Source organism: Anas acuta, chromosome 19 (assembly GCF_963932015.1).
Source record: "Anas acuta chromosome 19, bAnaAcu1.1, whole genome shotgun sequence".
Classification (NCBI taxonomy): Eukaryota; Metazoa; Chordata; class Aves; order Anseriformes; family Anatidae; genus Anas; species Anas acuta.
Window position 1 is genome coordinate 2,566,341 of NC_088997.1, and position 17,398 is coordinate 2,583,738.

Sequence of the window (17,398 nt, forward strand, 5' to 3'; positions counted from 1 at the left end):
GGATTTATAGTTCAGTAATTCATAAGAACCTTGTTTCAAATTGTGTCTATTTCTGATGCTGTAAGCTGCTTACTTGGAAAAACTTCGTGCCAACGTGTTCACTGCTTTCCCAACCTCCTTACGTCTGGTTCAAGTTGTTGGTTATTTGGAAATGAACTTCATAATGTTTGCCTTTTTCTTCAAGTTTGACATTCCGTATTGGATCCATTACCAGGCAGTTATGAAAATGCTTTCTGACTGACCATTTACAGGAAGTCTGGAAATTCGTCTTAACTCTTTCTGATTTAATCTTTTCAAGATTGCCATTACAGACAAGCTTAATTAGTTTTGACCCCCGATTATGAAACATAATTTTCACACCTGGAGAATACGAGATGTACTTAAACATCAAATTGTCTGATCGTGTACTGCCAGTGTTTCCCACTCTTTCTTAGAAACATGTGCTGTGTAGAATAAATGCTTGTGGTCTGTATTCCGTGAATTTTTGTTATTTTAGTCAGCAGTCAACTTCAAGTGTTTTCTTCTGAAATGTGTGGTCATTGATTGTACGTAGTGCTGGTATCTCATTCATGCCTGAGACGTTACTAGAGGCAGGCCATCTTTGTTCCTGTAATTCGTGTTATTCAAGACTAAGACACATCCACATACAGACAAATGGTGAATGGTTGGTTAGAAGGGCAGTGTCTTTCCTATCTACTTTTCATACACTGTTAAATATTGATTCAGCGTGGCTGATTTCAAATGGAAATTACTCTGTGAAGGGGAGGAGAGGGAACACCAACTTGCCACCATCTCTGGCACACTCCTTGTTGCCTCTGATCTGAGTCTTCCCCTACCACCGAAGTTACTGTTCATCTAAAGCAAGTTCAACAAATACGATTTTTATATCAAAAGTAGGCTAAGAAAGTTGAGTAAATCAGTGCAGTATGTTAGTATGGATTCTGTTGGACTAGACTGGAAGTACTTACTCGGAGCTTTTTGTATGTATTATATCTTGTTAATGCATTGCAATTACTGAGTTAATAAATCGCAAAACACAAAACTGGATTTGTTATTTTTTTCAATGAAAATTGCATATAACAAAGCTTGTAGAACAGAAATGTCAGCCTTAGCATACCCTGCCCTTACGAGGTATCACTTGTTGGGGAGAGAAAAGGAATTGCAGAGTATTTCTGAACTAAACTTTTGCCTAAATGTGTGTCCTGGTTGTTCCTTTCCTTGAGAATCGTGTCTGCTCTCAGTACACCTCCATTACATTCAGTGCTTATGCTGTAAAGAGTCTCACCTGCTGCATGAAGCGGCAATCACCGTAATTAAGCTGCATATTTCAGCACTCAGTAGGGAACCAGTTTATTTTTCTATGCAATTGGAGCCTCCTAACCAGCAGTTCTTTTCTCAGTGTTAGAGTTTGAGCATTTGAGTGCTTTTGGAGATTTCTGGAGAAGACCGTAAGGGAATTGGATTTTAAATAAGCTGACTGTGGAACAGAACAATTTTGGGGGGATGTATTTTATGTGTACACGTTTGTGTGTGTGCATGTGTGCTTTTATATATGTATATTTTTACATTGTACGTTCATGATCCGTATGTGTTGCAGATCAGTGGTGAAGCTCAGGAACTCTTCTCTGTTCGCCATGGTCCGGTTCGAGCTGCACGAATCTTACCAGCTCCACAAATCAGTAAGTGTATATGTATATATGGTTTATAATTAAGCATTACTTCTTTTTACAGATTTTTGACCAAATCATTGTTAGAACCTGATATGTAGGTCTTCCAGTCATTATAAACTCTGTCACCTTGACTAATACCTCTTCATAATAGTGAACTCAAAAATACAGCCCCAAATCTGATTGCTGTAAATTACTTTTTGCTTTTGCATCTAGCAAGTTACACCGCTCTTTTTTCTTTCTCAAAATTGCATATATTTAGCATTTGACAATGATAGTTGTTACATATTCAAATTAGCTCATATTAAATTTAGTTAAACCTTTTAAAAACATGTTTTGGTCTCTTTTTACATGGCTTGGTTTAAATACATCTTTGATTAAAAGTACATGAATGTATCATTGACCCGTATTTGGAATCAGATAAAAGTAAAGCTGTAATAAGAGGCCTTAGATAACTAACACATGAGCTTTAATGATTCAAAATAAAAGGAATTTGTAAAGGAGAAGCTGATTACCATCAGTAGGCTGAAGCGCTATTTTACTGTAAAGCTGGAAAAAGGGAATTATTGAAACTGGGACTCTTGCATGGATGGATTTGGCACATTCCTAGAAAGTGATCTTAGTTGGTGATAAGAAGCTCATTCCCAGGTGTGAAAGGAAAGCTTATGGTTTTAACGCGGTGACTTTACGGTAGCAGAACTTAATAGTTTGTCAACTATTTTGTTAAAATGCTGTAGTGCTTTGATGCTAGATTCTCTACGGCATCATGTGCTTCATAGCATAATACAGCATTGTTTCAAAAGTTATTTCATGCAGGCTTGTTTCATGCAGGCTTACTGCAAAGGAGACCTCAAATCTGATTTAACAGGTTATAAGTGTTCTAGTAGCAGGAACGCGGGGCAGTATCTGGAGTTGGCCATGCACACTGCCAGCTCAGATCCGGCAAAGTTTATTAGTTCAGGCTCTGTGCCACGCTGGGGCAGTGAAATGGCTCCTGTAACTGTTCTGCCCTGGCAGCCGTGCTGCAGTGTTCTTACAGCAGCGTTTTGTCTCAGCTACCAAACCAGGCAAGGCCTGACCTGGCCCAGAATCGCAGCACTGGTGGATCTGCAGCCGGGGTAAGATGTCCATAAAGAACTGAGAGACTGCTGTAAAAAAAACACTAAAAGACATAGGCACTTACTCTTCTCTGCGCACCCACTTTAGATCACCCACAAAATTTAGGGTCAGGAATAGTGAGAAAATTACTGTTTCTGATTCCCCTGAGGTTAAAACTTGAGGTGGCTAAAACATGAGTAACTGTAGCCAGCCCTTGCTTCGCTCAGCCTTTTCCATCGCTACACAGTAATGCTGTGCTCCCCGTGAGTGTTAGGGACCTCCAGCACATTTGGCGTGCATTGCCTTGTCTTGAGGCAGTGGGCACAAAACAACTGGGGAAAAAGAAAAGGGCTTTTGTCACTTGCTGAGAAGCATTTCTGATCACCAACTCAGGGTATACAAGAATACCTTTGACTTTGGAAAGACTGTGAATCTGTTGTTAGATAAGAGCTGTTAAATATTTTATAACACTGTATTTAATAGTTGTGAACTCTGTTTTTAGTGTGAATGAGATGCTTGCATTACTGTAGAAAAGAGAGAACAGCATTCAGGCAGTCTTCAGGGGGCATACTGTTGGCCACAGCCACAACAGTGAGTTGAAGTATTTGCTGGAGGTAGGATGTCCAAGAATTAGTTGTCTGTTGCTGCCAGCAGTGAGGGTCAGAGGGTGGGCATTTTTAATAAGAGAAATGACAGTACTGAACGAATTTGACTGTTAAACTAGGGGGCCAAAAAAATGCTTTGTTCAATAGAACCTGGAGATCAGGTGTATACAGGATACCTTTTTGCTTGGTTAAAGGAGTAGCAGAAGCTCCTTTAGCTGGGAGATCTTTGCTTATCTTTTTGTTAACTAAAGAAGGGAAAGAAGGTCCTAATTCAGACAGAAGTGGTTTTCAAGCTAAGGTTGCTGGTCAACCCTTTGCTCTGAAGAACCTCTGAGTGCTGTTTGCAGTTGCAGAAAACAAAACAAAGCAAAACAAAAACTTGGGACAGAGCCAATATGGATTGCAGAATGTTGTCTTGCTGTCAGAACATTTCTGGCCATGGCCAGTGGGCCAGTGAAGTTCAGAAATGACTGATCTGCAAGATTGCAGCATCACTTTTCCTCAGCTGTATGTTCTTAGTAGGACTGGAATTGTAATGTGATCTTGTGTCATCAAAACAATACCTGTGTATGTGTGTGCGTGTGTACAAATAGGATGGATTTGGCTTTATGTTTGTACATGGCATGGAAGGCTTTCCCCATTTCAGCCAATAAGCCAAAATGCGTAACAGGTGATAACACAACCCTCATTTCCCTGGTCTGAAGAAACAGACTTCTAAGTGAAACGTAACCATCCCATCATCATCTTCAAAAATCAGATATTTTTGTCTTTAAATGATTCTTGAAATAAGTAGGAAAGAAGCTCATGTCTTCCTATCCCAATTAAAACTTCGCTGCCTTCAGCAGTCGGTATGGTTTTGATTATTCTCTACAGCTTGAAATATAAATGGTTCAAGTTTTAAAGGGTGACCAAATTCCTGGCTTAAGAGAGGAGATGAAGTTGCCTAGGTAATATTCAGAATATGAGAATATCTCTGTCTGGATGCTGTCAGTCTTAAGAAGACTAGACCTTGGCACCTTGGTGCAACACGCTGCATTATCAGCTGAGCCATCTGGTGGCATGGCTTTTTAACTTGCCTAGCTCTTCCCTTTAAAATCTGTATGCTGAGATTAATTTAATACATATTTATGGCACAGGTGCCTGGTTTGGTGGTCTCCGAATTTCTGTCTGTTTAGATGCATTGAGCATGCAAAAGAAAAAATAAATGTTTGAAGACAAATTGATGGGACTTTGTGATTGTTAGAAGGGAGAAAATATTGTTAGATACAAAACAAAACAGAGCTGGGCCTCTGCCAGGTAGATTTAGCTACCGTGCTCTGTGAGGAGGAGACTAAAGTTGGTAATGTCAATGTAGTTAATGATAGTGGGGGGCGGAGAGGCAATATTCAGGGTGTTTTAACTCCCTACTACTCCATTTTACATGATGCAAATTAGTAATGTCCTCAGTCCTGCTCAAATTTCTTTGTATTGGGCTTCCTCTCACTCAACACATAACAGCTGTATTTAGCCACGCCAACCTGATTATTCATATTCTTTCTTCAGCAGGTTTTCAGATTTTCTCACTTCCTCTAGATAATGCCTTTCTCGTTTTTCTGGGGTAACTGATTACATGAATACTATTTGTACAATTGAAATGTTTGCATATTACTAAGTATTTTGACTTGCATATTCCTAAATTTGTCTTTTTTTCTTTTGTCTTTTCATTTGCATTTCTGTGATATTTATAGAAATATTACCTATTTTGGTTTTCTGCACTAGTTGTATGTTCTTTGACCTATGAAGTCTCTACAAAACAGATTTAGAGCCTGTCTAGTAGTGTGGTTTTTTTAATGCTGTTTTTCTTTGAATACATTTGAATGCATTGTGAATACACTTCTGAAATCATTGCTAAGGAAATAATAAATATACTTCAGATAGGTTTGCTATTCTTTTTTTTTTCCCCTACAAAATCAGAATATTACTGCTTTCTGAAATGAGTTAGTGCTGTGGTCTCCCATTTTTTATTATTTATCCCAGGTCACTTAAGAAAATCCTGGCCAAATACCTGCTTTCTGCCTTGTGCTATTTCATTTATTAAGGTAGCCTTTTATAGCTTAAAAGTCAATCAAGAAACTGGTGCTTCCTAGTGAGGGAAGTCTAAAGCCTAATTCTGGAATAGCATTACGTGTGGTAATTCATGCTTCAAGGGTACATGATGACAGGTTGGTGTGGTGAAGTTCAGATCAGTCATTGTCTGTAAAAACCTATTTCCATGGCTCAGCATTATGAAAATAAATTCCTCCAGTGAACTGAATTAATTTAATGCCATTTTTTAGATTATACCACTTGCAGAAAAGATGATATAATAGCTGTACATCTTGCAATGAATTTGACTGCTTAGTCAAATTGACTAATAAGGAAAACAAATGCAACTAAGAAAGGAAAGAAAAAAGAAATCAGAGGTATTAAATTATTTGAAACAACTGTGAACCACAGGAAGCTTATGGACAAAGGTTTAAAGACTAGAATTAACTTGAAAAGCTAAAATTTATTGGGGGACAGACTAGTTTTGCATTTCAAAGTCTAAGGTTAAAAAGAAAAAAAGTACTACAGAAGATTTATCTCTGCGCTCTCCTGCTTACATCTTTGATTTTGGTAAAATAAAACGTGAACCTCAAAAGCTGACTCAACTTTACAGGCAGGTATACTTAAAAGAGCTATAATATTTAGGTTGCTTTCTAAGGGAAGGCAGATGTGAGTTTTGTATATACTCAACCACTTGGGTGGGTTAGTGGTTTTAAGTCCCAGAAGGCCAAGATAATTGCATGGTGTGTACAGCAGAGGAGCTAGCCCTACGGGTTGGACAAGCAGTAGCAGTTTGGAGGTAGATTTGGGTTGGGATAAGTTGGTGATGCAGGTGTGTGTTCTTATTTTGCTATTTTTAACTGCTAGGTGCGTTGTTCCAGTGTAATGAGCTAATCTTGGAGGATTACAGAAATTACAGAGCAGAATTCTGAAGCACAGGAAGTAACCCTTTTTATAGATACCGTTGGGAAGAATTTTGGAGCATGACATTTTAAAACACGAATTTCTCTGAAGCTGTGTGGACTGGCCTGAATGCTCCCACTTCAGTTCTGGCCACGTCACATCAGTGTTCTAGGCCAGTAGTCCTTTACCTTCCACACCATGTTAGACTGCTGTGTCTTTCAATTTTCTCAAACAAGAGTCGATCAAAATAAAATACTGCCATCTGTCTTCAATTTATGTGGGGCAACTGTTTCAAGATCATCTTTTTCTTTTTCTTTATTTAGTTGTCCAAGAATAAAACCACGGTGTTTTGCAGAAGAAAAAGCAAATTTCTGTAAATGTGTATAGTTCTACGTCTTTCACCAGAAATATTTAATGTTTGCACTGAATTTGGATCCATCGTTCAGAGTTTCCCTGTGGGTGTGCTGGCAGCAGTTTGGTCCAGTTCTCCAGAATTGTCTGTTAAAGCCAGAAACAAATGCACAAACACTTCCTCCAGCAGATGCCACTCCATGTCGCTGCTGTCTCTGCCTAGGGCTTGTTTTCATCTTCCTGAGCTTCTTTTTAGGAAACCTGTGGGTTTTCTGCAGTTGTCTTGGGGCTTGCCTGCCCTTCTGGACAGACATTGTTTGCACATTGATTCTGATGACTCCAAATACTTTGCTTGTTGCATGCAGCCAAGATGTGCCAAGATAATGTTCTCCAAGCAGCTACTCTGCTTCTTGCAGTTGCTTCTTGCAACTCTGCTGCCTTGTTAGCTCTGAAGTGGGATGGTGGAATGGGCTGAGGAGGCAGTAGATGCCAAAATTCAGCTGGAGTTCGTGGGGGTGCTTCTGGGGGATGCAGGAAACAGGCATGGTGCTGCAGGTTTTGGAGAGGGACTTTGACAGGTAAGGTGTCTGGGGGATGCTGGAAGTAGGAGATACTGTGATGGGAGGCTGTGGTCTGGACCAGGAATCCTAAAGGAGCAGAGTAAGGTCTGCATGAAGAACAGTCACAGCCCCATTGATCAGGCGTGATACCGAGTAGTGGAATTAGAGCTTATCTGTGCAGGAAATGGGGCGTTTATAGATGCTACCCTGAAGCTGAGGAAAGAATTCACATGCTATTTTTAGGACTCGCTCAAACCTCTTCACTTCGTTTTCAAGTAGCACGTATGTTTTTTGCTTTCAATAACAAACACACAACAAATCAGTCACAAAATGGTGGTAGAGATTAAGAAATGTTAATTAATTATTATTATTTTTTTTTTTTCTGAGTGGAAGAAGCAAACGGAGTGAAAACCATATGTAAGGAATGCCAGCCACGTGGCTCAGGGCACTTCCAGATCCTGGTTGTCTCCTGCTCTGACGTGGCAGGACTGTGAATGCAACACAGTTTTCAAGTAACAGAAATAAAAGGGTCTAGTGGAGCAGGAGATGCACGGCCTTATTGAATTGACGGGATCGCTGGAGTCACATACCAGAAATAGGCTCTGCATGCATGGGCGCTGTTGCTAAATAGGTCACAATTTGATACTTAGTGAATCTCTTGCTCCAGGGAAACAAGGGGACTTCGCATAGCTTTTGAGTTTGTGTGAAAATGAAGGGGGATTCTTCTTTTTTCCCCAGGTGTTCTGTTTCTGTTGCTAGTGGTTTTGTTACTGGCATTACCGAGAGGCCTTAGGAGGCTGAGGGCTGTCTGTTCACAGCCTCATCAGGAGTACAGCACATAAGCTGCTCTGAGCTTGTGTGGATAAACTTTTGACTTCATAGAGTTGTAAATGTTGATTTTTATGGAATTTCATTTAGCCATTTTTTCAGTTTTAAATATACTAACAAGTTGGATTTAAAAGGCACATATATGTGATTTAGCTAAATGGAGCTGTAGATGCGGCGGGGCCTATTTGGCAGCAAAGACAGTTTTCATTACTTTAATTGTGTGATTTGTCAGGATTTCCAGCTTTTCGTAAATGCTGTAGTGTTATATGACAGAATTAAAAGGATTTAGAATAAAAGGAGTTTAAGAAAAAGACTTTGCAACAGGATTTCAATACTTTTTGTATTTGAGGGATTTAGCGAGCTGTTTTTCATTTCAATCATCCTGCTGCATTTGGTTAAACACTGTGTGGAGCAGGTGTGTGCCACGTCAGTATATCGCACATGCAAATAACCACAATTTTACAAATAAAAATTAATCCACCATAACTTGGAAGATTAAATTCCACCCCGGAACTAGGCAGGGTTTGCTGACTCCATTAAGCACTGCAGAGAACAGCACATGTCGCTTTGTGCAATCTCACGGACAGGCCTGCTATTAACCTGATTTAGTGCCCCGCAGAGTCCTCAAAATAATGATCCATTTCTAGAGTATTAATATTTACATTCTGAAAGTATAGATTTGAAGTAGGAGATGAATTTTTTGAAAAACATGGCCTTCAGTCATTACAGACTGAAATCAGCAGTTAAGCACCTGTTGTACAAATTTTGCAAATCTGTATTGTAGGTACTAAAAACTGCTGTTCCTATTCCTGTGCTGTCGTTTTCCTCTACTCTTCACCAACTTTTCTTCTCCTTGATCTCTCTTCCTTGTTGTTAAACTTCGAACTAGCCCACAAACAAACATGTGAATTTATGTGTCTAATACATCCTGATTTTTTTTGAAAAAGTATAGTTAAATACTTAAGGTAAATCCTGGCTCCACTTTAATTGCTGTCTGAAGCCCTGGTAGTCAGCACTTCGCCCATAGTGCCAAGAGGCTGGCTAAGGGAACAGAAACAAATGGAGTTGCTCTGTTACTTGTACTGAAGCAAACAAATGGGTTGCCAGACCCTTAACGAAGAGCGTATGTTTCATTTATCAATTTACAGGTCAGTACATACAGTACAGGTATGACTCATAAAAGAGCTTGAAATAATAGGAATAAAAGGAAAATACATTTGGCTCTTTTAGGTTGCTTGTAAAGCTATTGTTGACGGGGAAATTATTGACGTGACCCATTTAACTTCACAAATACCCAAATGTGGAGGAGGGAAGAGTTATCCTTGTGTAGATGAGAGCACTGAACAGTTTTTGTTACAAATTAATTGCATGTACCCGGGTTATTAATAATTAACAGAGACTGTTACGTGAAAATATATATTGTTAATTGTTGTGCCTTTCTGGATAACTGATTTAGTGCAACTGTGCCAGTATTTGGGAATTAATTGTGAACAGACTATATCACTAATATTCTTCATAGATCAAAAGTTTTGATGTATAATGGAGACAAAAACAGTTCATTTTTCACCACAGACATAGATAAAGATAGATAATGTAAAAGGCAAAGAAATTGGAGGAAGTTCAGTGGTGGTGATGGTGCTTTTTCTGTTTTTTAGGTTGGGTAGAAGCATACCCTGGAATCAGTAAAACATTGTTCAGAAACAAAGATATTGTTGATTCAATTTTATTTCTATTTCTGTTCATATATCAGTAAGGCAAGCACCTCTGCATCCAGGGCAGGCAGCGGTGTCTCGGTGTGTGCTAGGTGCTGTGCTGCCTCTGTGCTCTCGGTGCCTGGCGAAGGGAATCTAACAAGTACATCGGGAATGTTGTAAGAGCCCTGTTCGTCTGCAGGGAATAGCGGGCACAGCTGGAGTCGCGCTGGAAGCTGGTGACAGAGTTTAGGAAGGCTGTTTTGAATTTAATCCTGTATTTTCTTAGGCACGTAGCATGGGGGTTATGCGTGGCCCTGCTTTGGGCAAACACTTGCAGCCCAGCTTGTCCCATGCTGAAGAGGGTGGCAGCTGTTGCGCTGCACTCTTTTGGTTAACGCTGTTAGACTCTGCTTACACCTCAGCAGAGCAAATTGGAAACCAATGTGTGAAACCCACGCAGAGTTGGTGACAGCCTTATTTCAGACAACTTGGGTAAAACAATGAAAAGTTAGCAAGTGCTACTTGTCATTTCTTACAGCTGCAGAATTCTTAACCCCAGCTGAAATGAATAGAGAAGAACTCAAAATCCTGACCAGATTTTGCTACTTGTTTTGTTCCTCATTGCTGTCTTCTTCAAGAGCAGTTGTTCACTATTCGTGACTGCCTGTTATTGGTATTTCTATCACTAATCTTGCACAGGCTGTTGAGTTTTGCATTATATATTAAATATTCTTGCAGTATATTGCCCCTCACTCCAGTGTGTGCGAGCACTTTGAAAGGTAATGCAAACAGTATATAGTGATTTGCTTTCTCTTTTTTGCTTTATCTCTTTTAGGTACTCAGAAATGTGATAATTTCTCTGAGAAGCGGCCTCTTCTTGGTGTGTGCAAAAGCATTGGATCTTCAGGGTAAGAATATTTTTCATGAATAAAGTTGTCTATATAGATGGTAATGTCATCTAAAAGTGTAACCGTAGAAAATTAAACTCTGTCCTGGTTTTGCTCATGGGATAACACTGTGAGGTGCTTTTAAAGCTTTTTTTAATGTCAGCACACATTGACATACGGCTTCAGCTTTATGAGGAGAGTAAAAAGTGAAGATTATTGGTACAAAATAGATGACGAGCTATTTTGAGTTCTTGTTCTAATGTAGTCACAATTTTGTGATTACTGATATTAATCCTGAAGAATTACTATTCAGAAGTGTCTGAAGCAACCTCTGTCTTGACAAGTAATTAAAAGATGCTTTCAAGCAGCAGTCGTACTCCAAATGAATTCCAAGTACCACGCAATCTCATTGTTACAGTCACTCACTGTTTATTAGCAAAATACATTAAAACTCTACTTTTTTCAGTTAGGAAGTTAATTTAGTCGTCTTGTTTTGTACTGTCTGGACAGTATTGTTGGATCACTCCTCTTATAAAAGAAGGTCTTAAAAGTTTTTATGACCGTGTTAGATATGTTTATTCTGACAGAGCTAAGAATTTATACCTATATGTTGTGGAGAATGCTCACTTTTCAGGGGTAATCCTCTACACATATTCAAATGCTAACAGTTAAAGTAAATCTTACAGTAGTAAGACTAATTATGTGCCACACCTTTTTCAGTTAAAAATTTATTCACTCTGGATATGAAGGAAGACAACCAATGTGTAAATTTCCTAAGGATATTTCTGTCTGTGTATTATCACCATTAATGTTACTGCTCTTAAATCTTTTAAACAAAAACTGTGTGGGGTAGAGAGCTGAAATTTCCTTCAACTGATGTGTTTACAACCTGTAATACTGCTCAAAGTGCCTTTTTTTTTTTCCCAGGTAAGTGTTTGTATTCTTGTGAAGAACTTTTTCTAAATAGGAGTGCTTGTTACCAGTGATGTGAATATTGCTTTTGGATGATTTTCTGTCTTAATCCAAACAGTGCGTTTATATATGTTAAGGGGTATGTTGGATGGAAAAAAAATCCTTCACACCCTTGTTTGAGAAGTGAGATACCTGAGAAATGAACAGGCTGTAAGGTACATTATTTTCACTGTGTTATTACGTTCCTTAGTTAATGGGAAATACTTCAAAGATGATTGATAGTTTCTGCTTTTTTTACCAAAAAACTTATGTTTTCAAAATGAATGGGTAAGCTTGTGTTGCTATTTAACAGTAGTTAAATATCTGCAAATTGAAGGAAGAATTTTAAATCAGGCTTTCAGCTCTGACCAGAAGACCAGAATGCAATTAATAAAAGGAGACAGCTCTACAGGCTTACCTTTACGCAGCTAATCGTAATTTGCTCATGGTGATAAACCTTCTTTAGAAAAATCTGAAACACTACTCTACGTTTACTGTTCATGGCAAGTTATTTATGAAAGAGTCCTTGCAAACGACCTGTTTTCTCGGTATGTGTCAGGTTAAGAACTCCTTGATAGTTTGTCCTCAATTGGAGTCAAACCCTGACTACACCTAAGTTGCCGTGGTTTTGGAATATATATTATTTCTTCCTTTAAATCGGTTCAAATGTCACTTTATTCTGTTAAATTCATAGCTCATTTAATTGCATTTCTTAATGATTATTATGCATACAGAGGAGTTTCCATAGGACATTAAAACAGCTTTGTCATGAGCAGCTTCTGAACCTGAGTCACAATTTTAGTTCTTTTCTTAACATGAAGTTTTGTTCTGAACATCATTCCCTGTATAGCTTACTGGTTGTGGACAGACATAAAACTCCTTGTTTAATCATGTATCTGAAAAAAGTACTACATTTATTCTAGAGCATTTATTCCAAAGCACTTGATATTTTCACTACAGTCATCTCTTCTCCCACTTTGGTGATTATGCTGGCTATGGCATGAAATACAGCAGCTGTCAGCACACTAATGAAACTGTGAATATAGGGAATTGGAGGCCTCTCTGTCTACTGAAATGGCAGTGGTAAAATAATCAGTGAAATGATGTAGCACTGATAGTAAAACATTTCTCATTTAGCAGAAAGGTAAACTGAGTGTCTAGAAGACTGAATGATTTTCTCAAGGCATCTAGTCCAAAGCAGATCCAGAAGTGAAATCCAGGTCTTCCAACACTCCATCTGTTATGCTGATACATTAAACCACGTTGTCTTTAATATAAACTGAATGAGACTGGACGTGGTTATGACAATGGGTCAACGTCCCTATCTTTGCAAGATGTAGTCTGAAAAGGAAAACAATTCAGGCAGCACAGTCTCTAATCCTGGCGTGTCGTGCCATTCTGGAACGCTTCTGCATTGGAAGTCTATGCTTCTCTGTGGACTTTCAACAGTCCCCTGGCTTTCTTCCATTTGGATTTTATGTGGAATCCTGTCATTACCCAAGGGGAATGATTATGGGAAAAAAGGGCTCATGATTTCAGTCTTGATCATCATAATTTGGGCTTTCATTTGCTGTTCTTCAAAATTTCTGACATCTTTTCAGGATGCTCTGTTCAAATTTTGATGCTATTGTTACTCCTTTCTCGGAACATCCTGACAATTTTGACATTGCCAAAGAATTTTTATTGTGCTTCTCTGTTATCAATAAATATGGCTAATATGATTAACATTTTGGAAAAGTTGGTGACTGGCACCATGACTTGGTTTTGAAGGATATTTTTGGACCCTGCTGTATCTAAATTCTTTTCTGTGACAATCATTTATACAAAATCCATTTTCTGTAGCTCTTCTAAAAAGTGCTTTGGAATTGTTAATATTTTTGGATGGAAGGTGAAGAATAAGTGTATTATACACCCAATTTTTGATTAAAAAAAGCCCTGTTATTAGCTATTCAGTACAGTTCAGAAATTGCTGTGAATTGTCACATGCTGTCCTTGACCTGGACATGTTTAATTCTTTAATATTTATATTTTGTGTACACAGTCCTGCATGATAGAGGAGTGATTGTTTTTTAAATGTATTGATATCTTTTGTGATTTTAGGGAATCATGTACAAATGCATAAAAATCTTTTGAGAAACTTAAATTCAGTATCTATTAACACATGGGAGTTTTAAGTGTTAAAGGTGCCAAACCAATAAAGTACTGTAAATCTTATAAAATACAGTTTATATCTAGATCCACTGCACTATCTTTTCATAATGGCTTTTAATAGTATTTTATCTTTTAAGACTATATCAATGAGATACTGACACATTCAAGCTAGGAGCTGGGATTTCCTGGTTCTGACCACCAGTCTGCATTAGTGGTCACTGTCAGGAAATTCTTCTCTTTTCCTTTAGCTGTAAAGTAGATATGCTATAATGAGGAAAACACGATAAAAAATATTTTTTAATGTAGAACACTAATCAGTCTGAAATACCAAGAGTTTTCAAGTTGTAATGAAGTAATAGCTTCAAAAAACATCACCTATGCTAAATAACTTTGGTACTTTCTCTGATGTACAATGTACTTTAATGGAAGGAAACTTAACGAACAGCTTTATCTATGATACAATACAAGGGCTTCTTCACCTCATTATGAAATAGAGATGAGTATAAAAGTATTATACAACATAATGTTTGCCTAAAATCAGTGTTTGAACTTGTCAGTCCTGACATTTTTTTCAGTGTCATTTACAGACATTAACTTAGAAATAAACTAGCGTTCCCCTGAGATCCCCCCATATTTTCATGAATTACAGACTTTTGACTACTGTAAAAAATACTTTTTAAAATTTTAGTATATCTCCCAAAGATTTAACAATATATTAACTTAAAAATAAGTTTCTGGATAACTTCACATGTGGATTGCATCTCTTCTGTAATGTGGCCTAAAGTAGTAATCACTGATATGATCTCTGCTGATAAAACTTACATTCCTTTGAAAATCCAGTTTTAACCTTCAGTTTAATATTTCTTAATTTTGTATCTTAATTTTTTGAGATTGTCATGGTTGAGAACCTGCATTAACATTTTTATTCTGTTTATTAAACCTTTCCATTAAACTAAAATCACTAAGACTTGCCGTTTGGAGAATTCACAATGTATTTTTTGTTTATTTCAAATGATTTAAACAGTTGCTTAATTCAGTGTAAATCCTAACTTCCTAGTCTTATGCCAGGGCTTTAGAAAGAAATATTCATGCTTTCAGGATTTGATAGTGATGCTTCTTTGAAGTGATGGGTATGCAGTGGGAATTCTCTGCGTTCTGTTCTAGTTCCTTGCTTGACTGTATACTGATGTGGAAATGTCTTACTGTATCACAGAACTTTGCTTAGAGAAAAATGAGATTTATTGAAAAAGCAGTAAGAAATAACCTGCTGGCCAACCAAAGCTCGTATATTCTTTAAATTTGATTACTCTAAGAAATCTCTAAGATGAAAAATACCAGAGTAATTCCAGCATGTAGAGGATAAGGTAAATTTAAGATCGCCAAAAATACCAAACTTACAGTATTTGGCAAATAGGAAACATTAAGTTTGAGTTCCCTCTAAAGTAATCAAAAATGAAAAAATGACCTTTAACTACGAGGATCAAGGTTTAGGCTCTAGTCAGCTAACTTGAGAGCTGGGAATACAGAGGGATGTCAAATTAGAAAAAGTCTTGTGCCCTGTAGACAAAATGCATCTTTTCTATACTAAATTTCTTTGAAATGAAGTGATAAAGCTATATTGTGATAAACTGCAGTGAAAAATAACTGCTACTTTGAAATTAATTTCTGGCACCTGCTTTTTGTAAAAGTTCTGTAGATGTGCCACAAATCTCGCTCTTTGTATTTCCCACAAGTATTTTACCAGGGGAGAGGAATTTGGTGTTTTCTAAACTTTGGCCTTGTATCTGAGCTTCTGACTAACTTTCAATATATACATTTTTTGTATTTTAAAAGTCAAATTTTCCATCTAGTAAAATGACTGAAATGTCTAGCACAGTTTCGCTATATAATCTTTTCAAAATAACAGTTTTCTCAACCCCCAAAAAGGATGCAGTCTTGACACATAAATGGGAAACAGATTGTGTTTTTTGGCTGATGCTATATGCTGGTTTAGATGTTGGTTCAGTCAACTTTGGTCTTAGATTACAAGATTTGCAAATTAAAGGAAAACCAAAAAGGAAAGAACATCTGCGTAAATTTTGTCTGTGTGGAATTTTGTCCAGGCATGCTTATTTTGTTCTGGCTGATAGGATAAACAAATCGTCACACACATGTGCACACACACACTAATGGCTTTTGGTTCATATTAATGAATTTTGGAGGTAGTGAAACATCAGTGAATAATCTGTAAACAGATATCCCCCACCAAAAAAAAAAAAAAAGAAAGGAAAAAAGAGCTAAGTTCTCTTGGTGGGCACAGAACTGCAATGCAGAACCAGTCAGTGTAAGTTGTTGGGAGCTATCCGTTTTAAAGATAACTAGTTAAAACCAATTGTGTTAAATGGCAATACATGCCTGCTTGCCCAGTCTGGGTTGTTGGCACCATGGTTTGGAGCATACTGGATCTGTAGAACACCTCTGGATATAGCAAACAGGCCCAAAAAAGTGCTTTTTTTCCCCTCAGATGTAAGTGTGCAGATATTTGTTATTAAAGTTAATGCTTCAAATGTGGCTAATGCAGATGTTTAAGAGGAAATTGAGCAGTGTAATTTTGTTTTAGTTCAGATTATTAAGAAAAACATCACAGTTTTGAGGGGTTCAGAATCAGTAATGCAAATCTGCCCTCGAGTAGGCTCTGTAACAAGAAAGCTAACAAAGCAGAGATCGCCATGCCAGGAGGATAAAAATGTGTATGGAGGTGCAGAAGGGAGAAGGGGACAGAGGGCAGAAGACAGGGATGAGAAGTTGCAGTCACTTCCATGTGAAACCACCTCTCCAGAGTACACAGTATTGTAAACAGATACAAGAATAGATACAAGAATTTAAAGTATTTCAACTTACTTTTCCTCCAACACCAAGAATTCTGATGACTCATCTGTTTGCCCCCATCATGCTTAATTGTGAGCTACCAAACCTTGTTTCTACTCTGTTTTTTCTGTTGTTTTTCTTTTTGATTTCTCTATTAGTGAAGTTGTTTTTAATGCATAGGGGACAAAATTATTGTACTAAAATGCAAACCAGTATAGCTAAAGGAATGTATCAGTGTAGCTCTAGGCTTACAGTAAGGTAAGCTTTAGACTATGTTTCTGTGACTGAGCAAAGACAAAATTCCTGCTCATCTTGCCCACTTGTGCTGCTGCTTTGGTGCTGCTGCTTTCTGCAGCCCTGGGCTGTGTCACTTCAGCTGCTTGTAGAACCCGACAGTAAGGAGATGACGAAAACAATCCTGGTTTAAAATAATGCTCTGATTTTGCTGTGTTTTTCTTTAATATGGATTATTTCAGGTACCTACTGTGCAAATGATTGTGTGCCAAATTGCAAGGTGCAGCTGAGTCACATGTAGCATGAAGGTGGGGATGAACACAGAGGATGTATTTCATCAAAATACTTGATAGTTTGGCACACTTGTTCTTTGTCCAAACAGCCAAAGATAATTGCATAAAAGATTAAGAATTTATGCCAAAATCTCAACCAGTGGCTTATGCTGCCAGCCCGTAACATGTGTTAGGTTCTTAGCATACATTTTTAGAAAGACATATTAATTGAATGACTTCAAGTGATAGAAAGGTTTGAATGACATTAACAATTGGATGGAGGTCA

General features: G+C 37.8%; 1 protein-coding gene across 12 annotated transcripts in view; it reads left to right on the forward strand.

Annotated features, from left to right (window-relative positions):
- BCAS3 (BCAS3 microtubule associated cell migration factor) overlaps positions 1-17,398 on the forward strand; it is a 354,393-nt gene that overhangs the window by 16,472 nt on the left and 320,523 nt on the right. For all 12 annotated transcript variants that reach the window (XM_068656220.1, XM_068656216.1, XM_068656222.1 and 9 more), the window contains exons 6-7: positions 1,598-1,679; positions 10,606-10,678. In XM_068656220.1, coding sequence (XP_068512321.1) covers positions 1,598-1,679; positions 10,606-10,678 — 155 coding nt within the window. The remainder of the gene's footprint in view (positions 1-1,597; positions 1,680-10,605; positions 10,679-17,398) is intronic.